At 48.0% G+C, this 17,760-nt stretch overlaps 2 protein-coding genes and 1 long non-coding RNA gene across 7 annotated transcripts; 1 reads left to right on the top strand and 2 right to left on the bottom strand.

Moving 5' to 3' along the window:
- Positions 1-14: 14 nt before the first annotated feature.
- LOC121094517 (protein-L-isoaspartate(D-aspartate) O-methyltransferase-like) lies at positions 15-6,057 on the bottom strand. Its single transcript, XM_040608224.1, has 9 exons — positions 5,988-6,057; positions 5,457-5,590; positions 3,873-3,977; positions 3,315-3,346; positions 2,723-2,827; positions 1,971-2,091; positions 1,222-1,307; positions 816-985; positions 15-466 (listed from the first exon to the last, which is right to left on the bottom strand). The coding sequence occupies exons 2-9, from the start codon at positions 5,566-5,568 to the stop codon at positions 454-456; spliced, it is 744 nt and encodes a 247-aa protein (XP_040464158.1). The 5' UTR covers positions 5,569-5,590; positions 5,988-6,057; the 3' UTR covers positions 15-453.
- A 127-nt stretch (positions 6,058-6,184) lies between these two features.
- CCDC32 (coiled-coil domain containing 32) lies at positions 6,185-12,390 on the top strand. Of its 5 annotated transcripts, none has more exons than XM_040608225.1 (4): positions 6,185-6,247; positions 6,613-6,862; positions 9,124-9,280; positions 11,130-12,390. In XM_040608225.1, exons 1-4 carry the CDS (start codon positions 6,209-6,211, stop codon positions 11,266-11,268), a joined length of 585 nt encoding a protein of 194 aa, XP_040464159.1. In that variant the 5' UTR covers positions 6,185-6,208; the 3' UTR covers positions 11,269-12,390. The 5 variants fall into 5 exon arrangements, with proteins under 5 accessions (XP_040464159.1, XP_040464163.1, XP_040464161.1 ...); XM_040608229.1 differs by having other exon boundaries at positions 6,229-6,284; XM_040608227.1 differs by having other exon boundaries at positions 6,247-6,328.
- On the bottom strand, positions 11,942-17,010 carry LOC121094519. The gene is made up of 3 exons (XR_005829873.1): positions 16,836-17,010; positions 15,224-15,746; positions 11,942-13,846 (listed from the first exon to the last, which is right to left on the bottom strand). It is a non-coding gene; the product is annotated as an uncharacterized LOC121094519 (long non-coding RNA).
- Positions 17,011-17,760: the final 750 nt, after the last annotated feature.

The following is a 17,760-nucleotide window of genomic DNA, read 5'->3' as shown; positions in this document are numbered from 1 at the left end:
TGAGGCAAAACACGAAGAGAACACGCTTTTGTAATTAAACTTTGACAAATCAGGGTACATTGCTGCTCCAGAACAGTAACTGTGTCTTTTTTCTCAAAGCATTAGGCAGAGTAGTCAATATTAAAGAGTATTTTTTAGCGAAGGTTTAAGAATTCCTGTCTGCTTTTGGAATTCTCTGTGAACAGCTGTTATCTATAGCTTATCAGTGCTGGAGTTACCTGGATCCATTCACTCTCTGGGAGCAGGCATGGCCCCGAGAGCCTCCCCTGGGCCTGCTGCTGGAGAAACACCTTTTCTCCATCCCTCGTCAGGAGCCCTACTAAGGCACCGCCTGCCTTTTGCAGGCACGTCCACCGATAAAGCTGCCGTTCAACAGGCCAAACCATACAGGCCATCTACAGCCACAAGTCCCATTCGTGAGCTTTCTGAGGTCACTTTAGAGATATCCATCCATCAGAATTCATCCCTGAGGCAAAGAAAAACCAACAGTTACTATTTGTGGCCTTCAGCAACAGAATCAACACGGCTATGGTGTTTATGAAAGTGCACAGGCTCCGGGGGGAAGGGGGGAAAGGCTCAAGTCCTCAGTCTGCAAGCCCTATCTACTAGAAGATAAATCCTGCTCTCCTGCTGCACCTTACCACACCCAAGCCTCTTTCTTCATATTCTCTTTTTTTGTTGTTGTTTTTTTTGTTTTACAAACAGCATCTGCTAGGAATCCAGGACTCTGTCAGTAAAGCCAGCAGTCAAGGAGAGCAAGCTCACAGAGGCAGCTGTGAGGAAGAAGCGTTCCTCAAGGGAGAGGAATTTTTTACCGAGGCCACTGCTTTTCCTTATCTGTCAGAGGAACATAGATCACACCCATCAGTTGCGTTTCGATGATCTGCCCATCGCTGGTTTTGTCATACTGCATCAGAACTTGGTTTGCACCTTCAGGACCAACAGGCAATATTAACCGGCCTCCTGGCTTCAATTCATTCAGCAACTGGCAAGCAGACAAATCACAATCAGCAGAGCCAAAAAAACCCAGACAAGAGAAATAAGCCACACTGTGAAGGTCACACCACCTCAAAAAGCACAAACTGGCCAGCTCAACATAAAAGAGAAAAAGAAGCTTCCAGTGGTTCCTTAATTATTAGTTTGGTTTTGGTGGGTTTTTTTTTCCACAGCTACCGAGGCAGGCAGCCCATAGCAACAAACATCCAGCATGGTCACTCTTACCTCCTTTGGTACGGTTGCTGCTGCTGCTCCCACATGAATGGCATCATAAGGAGCCTCTTCAGGGTATCCCTGCCTGCCATCTCCAACTACAGGAGGAAAAAGCATGGAGAAGAGACTTCTGTTCTGATAAATCCACACAAAAATAATCCTTCCTATATCCTTTCAATTATAATATAGGCAATGAAAAATTCATAACGAGATTGTGACAGCAATTTGAATTCCCAAATCAGAGCACTGACTTGTCAGCTCAAAACGTAGCATTGGTTTACTTTTTGAAAAGGGGGAGAGATTTCTGGAACTGAGCCATGCTAGAAGAAGGAACAGCCAAAGCCAGGAGGGCTTTGCAATAACACAGCAGAGCTCTGTGCAAGGCTTGAGATTCCAGATACAGGGAAAGCTGACTCAAGTTATCCTCACAAAAAAACCAAGCCCACCCATTCAGATCAACTAAAACCCAGACGTGGTACAGCCACTCTCCTCTGAAGGCAGTCTTTACTGAGTTAAGACAGTCTCTACATACTTGGAAGTAAGGTGTGTGATAAGACTGCCTGTAACATTAAATACTACTTGTTTACACTGCAGTGTTCAGGTCAGCGTGGCACGGTGCTTACTTAGCAGTGGCTTCTGCTAACACCATGGCAAGCATCACCACCAACTGGAACAACTGCTTCAAGGAGCGGAGCTCTGCAGGCAGCCAGAGCTAATGCATTCACAGGAGAGAACACGCACCAGGATCCCAGAGTGCTCACCCACAAGCTTTACACGGCCAGAGCTAAGCAAAGTCGGATCATCTTCTTGGACGTTTCTGATGGATTCATGTACCAGCTCTTTAATGTGCTCTACACCCACAGCTTTCCCTGTTGGGCCCATCTAAACAGAAAAACAGCAGAGAAACACCTACATGGTACAGAGGTGTATTTTACAGGGCAACTTACTGCAGGGATTGGAGAATTTCCAAGAAGAAACTTAAGAGCAGAGTTTCTGAACAAGAGCTGCAAATACTCTACCCCCTTGTTTTTAAGGCTGAGTAGCCCCACTTATATTAGCTACTTGAGGGGTACACAGACACTGCCTACAGGGATTCCTGGTAACCTTCCATTTCCAAAGAAAGAATTCTTTGGTAGAATTAGCAGCTTCCATGGCAGGGCCAGTTCTTGGCTAAGTAACCTCCCGAGAAGAGTAACTTGACCAGCTTTCTAGCACTTCACAGCAAATAATTCCAGGAGTTTAGAAAACAAAGAAACAGACTGTGACTACTTAGGATGCAAACTAAGAAGAACCTACAATGGATTTGCACAGTAGAGTAACACATTCCTCTCGATCTGAACTGGGTTAACACACAAAACATCTCATGGCAGGTACAGCATCCCTTTAGTTTCCAAAAATGACTGTATCTGGTTTTACTACCTCCCCCTCTCCCAACAGAAAGCCCGTGCTGGCTATGGCAAGCTACCCACCCTGATGCACCTCACCAGCTAGAAACAGAGTCCTGCAAGCTTACCATCCGGGCAAAGCACGCTGTAAGGTATCCGCTTCCAGATCCAACATCCAGCGCTTTGGCACCTTCCACAAGCTGATCCTTTAGCAATTCCAGTGCATGGGCATGCTGTGCAGACCACAAGAAGGTGCGAAACATCCCATTTTAGTTTCCTCTCCTAAAACCTGCTCTAAGCAATTATCTGCTCTGATTTAAACAGCACACCTGCACACCTGGCATTTTGTCTGACATTCAGAGTGAAAATCAAGTGTTTGATCTGGAAAATCTTTTTGCAGAACAGCATATAGGAAAAGGTTCAGTAACAAGTTGTGAAGCAGCAGGAATAAAGGTCTCATGCAAAGAAAGGGCAACATTAATGGTTAGCCTCAGTTGCATGGAATTCCTATCTATGCACACTTCTAAAGTAACTTAAGAGTGTTTACAGCAAACTTCTTAAAAAGAAAAAAAAGCTTCAGATATATGGTGCCCAAAGAAGCAAGCATGATAATCATGTCCATGGGATCTGTTTATCTTTCTACTTTAGTATTGAAGAACAATAAAAAATGGCAAACAAAATTTCCTCCATTTCTGCTAAAAGTGAAAAGTTTCCTCTTACCATATGTGGTGCACTGATTGTAGCCTTGTATCCTAGAAGGAAACCGGTGACAAATGCGATAAAGAAACGGCAATTAAAATTACCAATAGGCACAGTTCCTTATTCTCCCCCACTTCCCCTAAAAATAAAAAAGCGTTCTTATATGCTACACTAAAGCACTTCACCGACTTAAAATCTCATTCCATGGGATTGCCAAGGAGCGCAAGGCTGCACAGTGCTGCGTCTCCCAGGCGTTCCAGCCCCCAGCTCATTCATCAAAACACCCCACGGCTCTCACAGCCTGCGCTCGCTTCCGCTCCCTGAGCAAGACTCAGTAATCAATGAACATTTTGAACCTGGAAAAGCTGCATTGTTCATTCCTCTGGATCCCACAGCTGAAATACGGATGGGGTTTGCTGTGCTTGACCCATCATAAAACTCAGCCACTGTTCTGGGGAGAGAGCACCTGGCACAGAAAACACAGACCTGCCAAGCCATCACACATGCCCCCATCAGCATGACAAGCACAGTCAACAGGCACACTGTAAAAGCAGTCATACTTTGCCTTAAGTTACTCACCAATAGATTGAGGAGAATCCATGTATGGGAAATATTTGATGTAGTGACCTCTGTCAGTAGCCAATAGCACATCAAAGACTCGCTGGGATTTAATTATCCCTTTTTCTGGGAGAAGAAGAAAAACAGAGAGAGAAAGGACTCAAATCCTCAGTACTGTAGCAAGAGGAGATTTGGAAGGGAGGAGTACATTCAGGCAGTTAGCAGAACCAGGAGAATTCAACCTTAATAAGTGATCAGGGAAGGGACAGAAAACCGCGGATAGAAGTATACCTCTTTCAGTTTCTGCTACCCCAACTGAAATCATGTATGGTCCCAGGCCACTAGCCCAGCCTCTCTCAGAGGATGGTGACTTACCCCCCCAACGTTTCCGGGCCTGCCAAACGTAATGAATAATAAATTGAGTCACGCTTTCTCTCCTGAAAGCTGAGACTCTGGTTCAGGTTTCAGGAACACTGGCACAGTGAGCAAAATAAAATCAAGAGCAATGACTGCAGAAACATTCAACATCCCTTCACACCTCATCACTGAGGGAACTCCTACAGGGAAAAATCAGCTTTAGCAGCAGGGGAAATTCCAAGCTATTTTGCAGGTGTTCCAGCCCACTGTCCTGTGCAGAGTGGGGGCACCAAGCAACACTCCAGTCCCAGGGCATCCCGCTGGAGGCACATCCCAGTCTGCCAGGCTCAGCATCTACACGCCAGAGCAATGCCACGTGCTGCAGCATTTTAAAAAGCACCATGCATTTACCATCCCAGAAGAGTGGAAGGAAGGCTGTGGATAGTCTTTCCTGCCACTGCTGGCGTTAACATCTTTTTTCTAATTATAAACAGAACCAGTTCAGACTGGTACAAATCAGAGAATGATCACAGATGGAAGGGAGCTCTGCAGATCATCTAGTCCAGCTCCCTGCTAAAGCAGGTTCACCTACAACAGGTTGCACAGATGTGCATCCAGGTGGGTTTTGAATGTCTCCAGAGAAGGAGACCACACAGCCTCTCCGGGCAGCCTCTTCCAGGGCTCTGTCAGTCTCAAGGCAAAGAAGTTCTTCCTTAGATTCAGCTGAAACATCCTCTGTTGCAGTTTGTGCCCGTTGCCCCTTGTCTGGTGGCTGGGCATCACTGAAAAGAGCCTGGCCCCGTCCTCCTGACACTTGCCCTTAAGATGTCTGTGGATATCGATGAGATCCCCTCTCAGTCTTCTCTTGTCCAGGCTGAACAGGCCCAGCTCTCTCAGCCTTTCCTCATCGGGGAGATGCTCCAGTCCCCTCACCATCTTTGTAGTCTTCGCTGGACCCCCTCCAGCAGTTCCCTGTCTCTCTGGAACTGGGGAGCCCAGAGATGGACACAGCCCCGCAGCCACAGCCTCCCCAGGGCAGAGTAGAGGGGCAGGACCACCTCCCTCGGGCCCGTTTGGCCACGCTCCTAAGCACTGAAATTCAGGCGATATTAACGCCAACAGTGCAGAACGAGCAGCACCACTGCTCAAATCACCGTGTAACAACACTGACCATCCTTACAGCAAGCGCCAACCGGCTCCACCGGCAGCGGCGAGAAGTGCCCGGCGGGGGACGGTGCCGGTACTCACTGTAGAGGTTGTTGACCAGCTCCGGGTGTGTTTTCCCGCTGGAAGTCCAGGCCATGGTCCTGGCGAGGAGCAGCCCCATGAGCAGCGCGGTGCTGGGCAGCAGGCAGCTCATCCCAGGGACGGCCGGCGGCCGGCTACGAGCGCAGGCTCAGCACCGGCGCTCTGACGGGGACCCCGGACCGAGCCCCCCGCCCCAACGCGCCTGGCCCGGGCTGCGCGGGGTCAGCACCGCGGGCTCAGCACAGGCGATGTCCCAGGAGCTGGCTGCGGCCGGGGAGGGGACAGCCCACCGCGGCGGGGGGGACACGGCCGGCGGTGACGGGCGGCAGCTCCCGGGAAAGGCCGCGGCGGAGCCGGCAAAGGAGCGCGCCCAGGCCCCGGAGCCACGACACCCCCCTCGCCCGCCTCGCTAGGGAGAGCGGCACCGGCAGGGCACGGCCCCGGCCTGCAGCAGGCTCCAGGCCGTCCGCTCCCCGCCGGGGACCCGCACCCACACCAGCCCCCCCGAGCGGCCCCGGTCCCGGCACCCACCGCGCAGCCGCGCTAGACCCCCCGCGGCCCGCCGCCAGGTGTAACGGTTCCTGCCGCCTCCCCCCACGAAAACTTCCGCCCTTTGCCAAGATGGCGCCGCAACGGCTTCAGCCTCCCTCACGCATCCCGCCCGTTCCCCGCCCTCCGCTGGGCGACGAGCCAATAGGCGCCCTCTCCCCGGAGGGACAGCGCGGCGATTGGCCAGATCCACAGGGCAATCGATGTGCGGTGAGAAGCCGTTGCGGCGTCCCATGTTTACGGTGCGGGCGGCTGCAGCGGTGGCGGTGGCCGAGGCGGGTGCGGGGATCGGGTCGGCAGCAGGAGCGGCCTCTCCGTGTCCCGTCCGTGTCTCCGAGGAAGCGGCTGGGGCGGCCCCGGGGAGCGGCGGTGACAGGGGCCGCCGGGGTAGGCGGGGGGGGGGCCGCGCGGCCTGCCCCCCTGAGGGCCCGCTGGGTCTGTGGGTGTAAATGCGACACACTGGAGCGTGTCATCGCTCCCCGGAGGGGGGTCACGCCTCCCGTGGGATGAGAGGGCCCTGAAACCTCTGGTGATGTGACCTAGGGAGGGCAGTGGCCTGGCAGAGGGTTCGCTGCTTGGTGTTCATCAGTTATTGCCTCCACCTCAGGACTTCACCATGAGAATGATCGAGAGCGTCGACTCCGCGGTCACCAGGTCCAGCGAGGATCTCTGGGCTGAGATCTGTTCGTGTCTGCCACGTCCCGACCAGAAGGATGCCAGCGACGCTTTTACAGACTCCTTCATGGATTCCTATGCTGATGGAGGAAGCCAGGGTGGCGGATCAGGTGGCTCTTCCCAAACAAACCTGAAGCCCTGGGCACCCCTGAACGATTCAGAAGTGTACTTGGCTTCCTTAGGTGAGTGCCTGGTTAGGCTCAATTCTGCCATTCGCATAGGTGCCTGGTGACAGCCACGGTGCTGACTGTGCAGCTGAGGTGACGGTGCTGACAGCTCTGGTTGGAAAGTTGTCATGCAACAACTCAAACTCCTTTACTGCAAGTGCATTAATGCAAATGAGAAGCACGGTCATAGCCTCTTCAGCTATGCCGCAGAAAGGAACTTTTTATCAAGTACAAAACAAAGAATTTGGGGTTTCCCCCAAAAATAAGTGGGATAGGGACACCGCTGTTTTTTCACTGAAGAACGTGTAGTTGCCCTGTGGTTGACCTGGGGAGGGGAGATGCATTCTGAACTCTAATACTATAGATCCGAGGTGGTTTTGTGTTACCAGTATTTGCCTCGATCCTTTTATGGAGTCTCAGCTGATGCTTCTGAGTGCAAAGAGGAAAGTCAGATTCCTTTCTGTGGCCTGTTTTCTGGTTGGAGAGGAGTGGGATGGGTATGGGAAAGACAGCTCTGATGCCTTCCCAAATCATGCCTGCTGGAATCTGTATTTTGAGATGACAGATCATGCAGATTTTCTTGGGGTGACTGCTTCTCTTAATTCCTGCTTTAACCTATAAAGCCATAAACTGATTTGGAACAGTGTGACAGCTGATAGAAACACTTGCTACGACAGATGATAAGGTTATCGGTACTGGAGCTAACATCCTAGCACCACTAAGTGCTGCAGTCTTTAGCTGTAAGGCCATAGAATTTGTCACCCCGTTGTAAGTATTTTGTACTCCCTTCAGAGGCCTCATTGCAATCAACAGCATCCAACCCAGGAAGGACGCTTCTGTTGCCTGTTAGGAGGAAGCTTTGGGGTTCCCCTGCTCTCCAGCAGTTGGACTGCTGCTCCTTCGGCTCGTAGCAAAATATTCCATCTTTACAGTTCTTCTTTTCCCCTTCCTTCCATCCTGTGGAGTTATTTTTACCTTGGGTCAGTTTGTAACCTGGTTTGCAGTGCAGCCCCACGCATACTTGGCTTGGCTTGCATAGGAGGCTGCACACAGAAACAGGCCAGGAGGAAAGGGTGGCAGAAGTGGCTTTTTAAGCTTTCATTTCTGCTGGAGCTTACATCTTGCCTTACTTGCCATTTTAGACTACATAGTGTACTATGAAGTAATAGAGTTCTTAGTATCAGATCAAGGGTGCCACAGCGACAAGGCAAAAATTAACTCTTCTGGTGTTAATTACTGCTGCAGTTCCAACTTGTTAAAAAAAATGCCCGTGGATTTAGTTTTACAAGCAGGCTTCAGACTAGATCTGTGTGTTTTCTCACAACCAGGATGAAAGCATAACAGTAGCACAAAGTTTCTCCTGTATATTCTGGCTAGGTCAACAGAAATAAACCTGCTCTATGTTTGTACCTGGCTAGGATTAGTGGTTGTGAAATCCTAGCATCAGCCTGGCTGTGTGTTTGGACAGATATGATAGTTCAAGTCTTCTGAATTGCTAGGGCCAGAGACTTTTGGTGACAGCTCAATTCCACGACACAAGACAACCTCCAGAAAGCTTAACAGGTGGGCAACAGTGTTGTGAACTAGCTCAGTTCAACTAGCGACATGCTTTTCAGTAAAAAGTGTGATTACAAGTCAATACCTGAGCCAGTTTAAGGAGGAAACTATTATAATGGGATTTTGTGACCAGAGGAATTAACAAAATTTGCTTTCCTGTAGCTTTGTGTCTTGTAGTTGGATTACCCTGCGTCTGGTAAGGAGGGGCTTTTCGTTGTCCCCTGTGGCAGATGAACTCACAATATCACATTCTTTTATGAGATAACTGACCAATAATACTGCTGCGCTCACATTTTTTTCCCCCCTCAGTTAGGGCATTATTTGGATTCACACTGCAATTGGTGTGATTTATATTCCGTGCCGATTTGCATGGAAATTGTGGGAACTAAATGGCTGTGAGAGCCGTACCCTCCTGTGTGACTTCATGGAAACTGAACAGTGTGTGTGCAAGTTATTAAAACTTAAAAATGGGTAGAGTTGACTGATGGCATAAACCTTATTTCCTTCAGAAACATCGCCTAAAAAATATCATCTTGTATACATACAAGAAATGCAGTCATGCAGACTTGAAATACAGGGGGGGAAATTACTTTTAAAATATGACTTAGTTTTGAAAAGTTAATTTAAATTTTTTGATAAAGAAGTCCAGATACTTCTTTTCTTCCTTTTTGGAAAAACACAGTAAAGATAATGAAGACCCTTCCTTTGGCTCTTCACAGAGAGAAGACTGATGAGAATTAAAGGCTTGTCTCAGGAGGTGACCTCCAAGGATATGCTGCGCACTCTCTCCCAGGCTAAGAAGGAATGCTGGGACAGGTTTCTGCAGGAGAAGTTTGAGTCTGAATTTTATGTAGAGGGACATGACTCTGATGAGAGGTAATAAGCAAATTGATGAGAAGGAATTACTACTTAACTTGTTGGCAAACAGACTTCATTTCTTAAAAACTAAAATAAGGTTTTGTCAGGACTTGTGATAGGGCATTGTGACAAAAATATCACTGCAACTCGGTAATGCTGTCACAGGCTCTCTGAAAGAGTTTGACTTTTCTAGTACCGTTTGCATCGTACTAGAGGGGAACACACAGAGCACATTTGGTTTGAATTTTCAGTGCTGTTCACTGATTTTTGCATCCCTTAAACTGAGGGGATCCAGTGTGGAAACGATTGGATTCTACTTGATAATTTCCCTTGTCACATGTGGGGTAGGGAAGGAGTGGAGTGAAGTGGGGGATGTCTGATGTGTCTCAGATTGCTTTTACTAAGCTTTAGCTTTAAAAGCAAACCCCAGGCCATTCCCTGCATCTGGTAAGGTCCCAGATAAGCACTGCTTCAGACAGAAGTGGGATTTGACGTTCGTTACAGGGTTGGTACCAGTCCTGAGATTAGATTTCCTGAGCGGTTCCCTCTTCCATGCCTCTCCTACAATGCTTGTGCACTCTCACCCATTACCCTTTTACAGATGATGTATGAATTAAGATGAGAGTCCTTTTCTTTAGCAGTCTCACATTCCAAATCACTTATAATGCTCTCCATATTTCTTTTCTGAACTGTCATTTTTCATGACTGCTTCTAGCTGTAAAGATTATTTTTCTCCCTTGAAGAAAATCTACTTAAGCTAGTTTGGGAGTCTAAAGTATGAAAAATAATCCATGTTCATAAGGAGTTTTTAGATTCTTTCTTTGACCAGTTAACTTCAATATGATTTATATTTAAAACTTTTGTAGACGTATGTGCTCTTTCTACTGTTTTTAGAGGCTAGGGATGTTATCCATGGAAGGATTTTCTTCCCTAGAATTTGACTATGAAGTTGGAGATCACTTCTGAATGGTGACAAAGTCTTTGATACTCACCCACCAACGTAATTAAACGAACCTTAACTTTTAAGCAATCAGATAATTTCAAGGACATTACCAAGGGAAATTCTGCTTTTGTAAAAGAGCAAGTTAATTTTGTTGTGGCAGTATTAACGACTTGAATCCCACTTCTAGAAGATGAGCATACACACAGAGGCATACATTTAAGAATTATAATAAAGTTTTAGGGTTATAGCCAGCATTTAAGCGAAGACGGGGGTAGATCTGTTCTGGTCAGATCAGTTATTGTGAGAGAGACTGTAAGACAGCAATTACGCTAGTATATAAACATCTGTAGAATTCATAGTGGGGTTAGCATTCTAGAATGTAAGCCCACTGCCTTTTTCTTCTTTAATCTTCTGGAGTTATTAATGGTCACACATTTTTAGATGTGCTTCCTGTTCTGGTTTTGTTCCCCTCCCTTCCCCACTATGTTTCCTAATCTTCATCGCAAATAGGCAGTTTGTGGGGTTTGGTCAGTTGGTTTGTTTTAACGCCAGTTTTTTTACTTCCAGCCCAGAAAGCTGGAAATTGAATTTTAGTCTTTGGCTACACAGACAGACTAGTACTTCAAGAATGTAAAGGCTGATGTACCTGCTGAGGATTATTTTTATCAAGAAAAATTGGAGCGTAAAACTCTTATAACCATAGTTTTAAAAGACCCACTTTAGCAGAATGTCTTTGTAGAATGAAAGATTCTGCTCGCTCTCTGGCACACGGATCAGCCTTGTGACAGACCTTACCTGTGGCAACAGGAATACCTATGGAGGTGCAACAAATATATATGGGGGATTTTCCTGACACTGTTTTCATACCTTCCTGTGAGGCTTTGTTGCTCTTTTGTTTCACTTCGTGTCTTTGTTTTCCCTCAGCACGCTAGAACATCTAAAGCGATGGCTACAACCAGATAAAGTGGCAATCAGTACTGAGGAGGTACAGTACCTCATCCCTCCAGAATCTCAGCCAGAGAAGCAGGAGACTGAGGCGGAACCTCCAGCTGCTGAGCAGTGAGATATGCACCATCCACACCGCAGCGCTGCTTCTTGTCCAAACCCTGATGATGTTGTACCCAGTGGTAGTAATAATGGGGGGAGGTGGGGAGGGCAAAAGCACACACCAAAAAAACCCAGCTCTGGACCTCCAGAGATAGTGACTGACATTTGTTATGGACAAGAGTGGAACGCCTGTGACTCAGCACACGCTGAACTGAAATTTTACTTTGATCTTCTCCCAGCCTGTAGCAACCTAATCATTCCAGTATGTGAATTGTTTGTAATTCATCAGGAGACATACTAAACACAACAAAGCAGTTGTTCAGAAGCATCAGAAAACATAATGATCTAGAATAGAACAGATAAAACCACTGAATCAGTTTTTCTTCCTGTCTTGTACCTTTTTTATTACGCAGTTGGGCATTTTTTTTTCTTTCGTGCAAAGTCCACTATTTAAGTCTGAGCTGGCTCTGAGCTGTGCCTGGAGGAAGACAGATATTTTTCTCATACGTGGATTTGGAACCCTAAAGGAAGCTATGATTGTAGTCATTAAATTGATGGTATCATTGCTATTGTAACTATTTTAACATTCCTGTCTACATACTGTACCATCCTACAGCATCCCACTTCATTGGCTGAACTCTGTACTCTCTATTATAGAATAGGCTGGAGGGGGAGTACTTTTTTTTCTCATGTTGGTCATTTTGTACCTGTTCTTTATCTCCTTCAGCCTCTCCAAAAGAGGTTTAGGTGAGATTCTCTTACCAGGAAATGAAGAGCGATAACCAGGGAAGCTATAAATACCTTGTTTTCATCACAGACTTGCATAGAATTACCTGATTTGAAATATGTTCTATTATTTAAATGTTGTTCATCCTGTTTAACTCAGCAGAGGGTTATTTCCCATTACTAATCAAAGAATCTGTAATCATATACTTGTGTAAGACTGATTCTTCTTTAACTTGTGCTTTCTGTCTTGGCATTGACACTGAAGGTCGATAGAGGGAAGCAGCAGACATCTTCTGTCCAATAAAGCTTGTTAAGACAGAAATTGTAGGGGTAGTTCTAGTCGCTCATGCATGCATACTAGATTCATACCATGTTCATTATGTATCTGTATGAAAATACATTTTTAAAAGTAGCTTCTTGATAGACCTTCCTTGTTTTCTGTCTCTGTACAACTACAAATGGTGCTATTCTCTCGCTCACTGACAGCTGTTGTTCTGTTGGTGCTTCTCCTTCAGTGCTGTGACTCAGTGTTTGTTTCCATCATCTGCTTTATTGGTATAACCACCCACCCCGGCTCACTGTTCACAAAACAGTCACACGCTTAATTCTCCATTAGAACAAACACCTTTTTTTTTTTTAAGACTTGAGAAATACAGTGAATTACCTGAATGTCAGCAAGTCTTGTGTCTTGTTGGAGGGTGAGTTTTGTCATCTTTTAATTTATCTTTAAAAATAAGTCCACTTTTCTGTACAGTGCTGTAAATATCTCTCAGCTGTGGTGTCAAACTATAACAGAGATAGTTCTGAGTGTTTACTAGAGAGGGTACGTACAGAGAGATGCAGTTTCTCTGTCTGTACCCACGCTATGTCGTAGTTAATATATTTCCTTCTTGTGATTAGCCAACGACTGTGAAGATGCTTTACATTGTTTTGTCTATTCCTGTTAAAGCTATCTAAAAAATGTATTCAAAATAACTCTACTGAAACACAGTGCACAGAACCTAGCATCTCCTCTAGGGAAGGGACCTTAGACAGAGTAACTTTCACCATTTCATTTTTAGAAACAGCTCAGGAGCCCAAGGAAAGGGTCTGCGGAAGAGTTGTCCAGATACAGAATCAGCTGAGGTCTTTGAAATTGCACTGATACTCTGGCAAGACACACGCAGGTCCTTTGCTGTTATTTACCCGTTACCTGCCTGTACAGGTGACTGAAGGATGAGAAGATCGTCCGCCTTGATTTGTCCAAAATCCCAGCTACTCTGAGTAGCTCCTTCTGCGGGAGGCTCTGTTCAAACACAGCGGGCAGGGCAGCTAGTTTGACCTGTTGTGTTTGTAAAGCACACTGCCACGACGGCAGGGAGTCAGTCCTATCGCTGCGCACGGAGAGCAGCCACCGATCATCGGATCCGGGGACTTTCAGTAAAAAAAGACCAGAATAAATCAGTACCAAGCAGGATGGAGGCCAGAAGGTCAAACAAATGCTTTATGCTGAAGGAAGAGGAAAGAACTAGTGCTGGTCATTTCAATGGGCAATTGAAGAGACCTTCACGAACAGCCGCATCCAGTTCCAACAGGGAGGCTCTGTCCCCGAGGGCTGTGCCAGCTGCCCTGCAAGCAGCACCGTGCCTGTGTTGCCCAAGGGTTGGTTGGTGGTGCAGTGCTGGCTTTACCGGCTCTGGTACGTCCAGGAAAGCTGAATGTGCTCAGGCCAGCGTAGCGTGGTTCTGCTCAGTTGTCATGCAGGCCACAAGCCAGGCAGGAACACCCGTTTGCTCAGTTTGTGGCTGCTGACTGGTAATGTCAGCACAAGACAGAAAATTAGGTCCTGAAGCACTTGCAGCAGCATCTTTTCAGCAAGAGAATCAAACCTGCCAAAGCGCATATAGATTGGCATTTAATTAGAGACTGCCTTCAGATCAAGCAGCAGATCCAGCCCCATCAGTTTGCAGGCTTGCTCCAAAGGCTGCCTGACTCGAGTGCAACTGGGATGTCAACAGCAGAACTGAAAGACCTGACCTATCTGCCTCAGAACAAACAAAAGATTTTTTTAAAAGCTATTTTATAAGCACACAAGCTACTTTTTATCTAGTTTCAATCTAACCACAAGTTTACTGTCTAGGAACATTTACACTTGAGTAGCCTAACCCTCTGTGTCAAGGAAAGGGACAAGACTGAAGGCACTGACAGTGCAGAGGTGTTTAGAAGAAGAAGCTGGGAGCTTTCACATGGTGGACACTGACCCTGAAGAAATCAGACTTGACTGGGTCTGTACTTAAATCCACCATAAGAATCGCAAGAACACCTCTGTTAAAACCCTCAAAAACCTTAAAAACTCTGAATACACGAAGAAGCGTGATGCGTCTGGGCAGTGTTGCACTTGGTGGTGATGCTGATGTGGTTTAACTAGCAAGGACTTGACTTCCAAGTATTACAGTTTGTTCTAGGAAAACAGTTTAGCTCCTATGAATCAGAGTAACTCTTGCTGGTACAAGCAGCATTTTCACTAGGGATTTTGTTGTTGTTGTTCATACAGCAACACCAGCCTTCCTATATGTGGAAATAATTTCTGTGCTGGGAGATGCCCCAGTCTAAACAGAAAGATGAGCAATTGATAACAGCATAGTAATAGGGGGAAAGCAAACCATCAGGAGGGGCAGACGGGGCCGCAGTAGTGGTCCCTGAAAGTGTCATGTCCAGACTATTATGCAGAAGCAAAAACCTGCTGCCAAATACAGAAGATGATTTTCCAGGTGTGGGAAACTAGTAATCACAAAATAGATGTTAGCTGCATTTGAGTTTGTTCCTTTTAAAGACAATTCTTTACCCTTTTCTCTGCATGAAACAGTATTTCTCTACCCCCTTAAACTTCCCAGGGAGCTGGATCACGGCCGTGTTGTAACACATCAGCATCATCAAGCTGCCAGTAATTTGTTTTCCAGATGGGGCAGAGTAAAGTGAAATCTGAGACAATCTGACGGCTGCCTTGTCTGAGCAGTGAGGGCCATGGAGGCCATCGCTGCAAATATTACCAGACAGGACAGCCGGGCTAGGGGCACGTCAGGCAGCAAGGAAAGGCCTGGGAGGAGGAAAAGGGGAGTGGAAAACAAGTGCCGCAAAGCACTTTTTTGTTGAAATCAGCACCTAAACTAGTGAGCGACTAAGAAAAAACAAATCATCAGGCAACCGCTGAGGCTGATTAGTGTCACTGTGGAATATAATCAGCTGTAAACGTTCATTAAACATACCTGTCAAGCACACGCCAATGCAGAAAATTAGCCCATGCTGGGATTCACACGTATCCGTGGGAAGATGAGCACGGGCAGCTGCCTCCAGCGGCACGACCATGCACGTCAGGGTCAGCTCCGTTTGTCTGTGCTTGACGTGGATAAACGTGCTCGTGGCAGTCTGATCCTCCCCGTGCTCTCCCAAGAACTGTCACCCACCCATACAGGGCAAAATACGGTGGTTCACCATGTACTTGCACCGGTGAAATCAATCTGATTGAGGCATGAGTTGGCAGCACCGTGTAATGATGCTGAGAATATTTCATCCTGCTTTTTAATTGACAGGCTCTCTAGGATCTCAGGTTAGGAAAAACTGCAACCTGCTGTGGGAGGAAGGTCTGCACCGGGATTGCTGTTTTGCAGAAAAGGTGATGAAGCCTGGTGTTGTCAGAAGTGGCTCTGGGTCGTCCCGTTCTGGCTGTTTTCTGGTGGTGTCTTGCAGATGCTGGAACCTGTGGTTATTTGTAAAAGCCAACCTGGTGACCTATGCAGAAAGAAAAGGATAAAAGCACAGCAAATGCTGATTCCTGGTCATCATCTGTATTGGGTAGTATAGACACCCCCATGCCATAGCAGAAGCTTCAAGCACCGATGCTTCAAGAAGCATCACCAGCTCACAGCTCAGGGATCGGCGGGGTGGGTTGCAGCTTCTGAATCCATCACTTGTATCCTTTCAGAGACAAAGCCCCTCGTGTGGGGCAATATGAGCTTTGGAATAAGAGTGACTTATCCTATAGGGTCTGGAAGCAGTAAAGATGAGGTCAGAAAAGGCTTTTTCTGATAAGCTATCTGATAAGATAAACATGTGCAGAGGGAAAAGCTCCCAGTGTCGCTCCGGGTTGCCTTGGCCATGGTGCAGCCGGTGCTGGGGGAAGGCTCTGGCTGACTGGGGCTGGACGTGCCTCTGTCCCAGCCACCCAGCGATTCATTATTGTGTTGTCATCTTCAAACTCCATCACTCATCTCAAATGATCTTTTAAGTGCCTTCTGCTTTCCTTATCAGATTGTGCTGCTGTTTAAAATTAACAGCAGCTCTCGGCCAGGCTGTGTTAGGGAGGCAAAGATGATTTTTTTCCTGCTGATTATTTGGCAGCATGAGCACTCACCTCCGAAGTTTGCTCTCAGCCAGGTTTAATAACGCTGACCCACATCCATCCGACTGAGACAAATGAACAGCCTTCTCTCACCAAAAGTCATAATTTTACAGAACTTCTAGGATTGGTCTGACAGTTTCCGTTCCTCTTACCCCAGAAAATTCCAGTGGATGATGAAGATTGTTTTTAATTTTCCCTTATTTAAGTAAGCTATGAAGGAAAAGATGAAAATATCTTGCATGTGGAATCAGAGGCTTCTAAAGAAAACAGCTGATGGGCAGCAACCTGCCTTGGCTCTGGCAGCCAGGTATCTTGGCCACATTAAATAACAAGCAACCCTGTTCCTGTACACTCCCTTATGATGGGGCACACAGTAATTAATACAACTCACTTCAAAGGGATGCCTGTGGAGAAGCCAACATTTGTTTTTTCTTCTAAAGGAGAAAGAAAAAAAAGAAAATATTAAAAATTACACTCACATGATAGCTGGCCCTGGCTCCCCTATGCCTTTGGGGCAATTGTGCTTCATTTCCCAGCAGTGGAAAGCAAGCCTTGGGGAGCGGCTGGACACCAGGAGCGCCCAGTACCTTTTGAGTTGGTGGTACTGGCTCTGCTCCCAGCCGGCTGGGACCCTGCCCTGGCTTGGGTTTTTTCTTCTCCACTAGGAAATAAAATGCAAAAATGGCGGTTTTCTTCCCCCATCCCGTGGCTGCGGGATGGAGGCAGTTCCCCAGCGCCCCTTGCTCTCCCCACCTGGCCCTTGCTGGCGCCTTGGCTGGAGCCGCTCGGTTTTGGGGACAGGCTGGTGCTGGTGCGCACTGGGGGTTCAGCTCCGTGGGGCACACGCTGTGCCACACACCTGTGCCCCGCACCTCCCTGATGGCTGGACCGCGCTCGCCCCGTGGCTGGGTGCCCACCGACCCATAGCTGGACCACCCTCACCCCGCCTTGCCCTTGCCCCACAGCCGTGAGCACCCCATGGCTGGGTGCCCACCGCCCTGCAGCTGGGCCACCCCTGTTGCACGGCCGCCCGGACCCTACGGCCGGGTCCCCCCTCGCCCCCCGCTGCCCTCAGCCCCCTCCCGGGACCCCCGACGGGGCGGCCGCTGTCTGTGCCCGGGAGCTCCGCGTGGTCCCTGCGTCCGCCCGCCCCGTCCCCTCCTCGCCCGCCCCAGACCCTTCCCCTCCCCTCCCTACTGGCAGGGGGGCGCCTGGACCCGGCCCAGAGGGCGGGCGAGGGCTTCCCGGAGCATCCCCGGAGCCTCCCGGGAGAATCCTCGGAGCACCCCTCGGAACATCCCTGGAGCATCCCCGCGGTCCCCCGGGGCTCCCCGCCGGCCCGGGCGGGCGGGGGGCGGGAGATGCGGCCCCACCTGTGGCACGGTGGGATGGGACGTGCGCGTC

Source organism: Falco naumanni, chromosome 10, assembly GCF_017639655.2.
Source record: "Falco naumanni isolate bFalNau1 chromosome 10, bFalNau1.pat, whole genome shotgun sequence".
NCBI classification, from domain to species: domain Eukaryota; kingdom Metazoa; phylum Chordata; class Aves; order Falconiformes; family Falconidae; genus Falco; species Falco naumanni.
The sequence above is the reverse complement of the archived record's forward strand: the minus strand, read 5'-3'. Positions and strand labels throughout refer to the sequence as shown.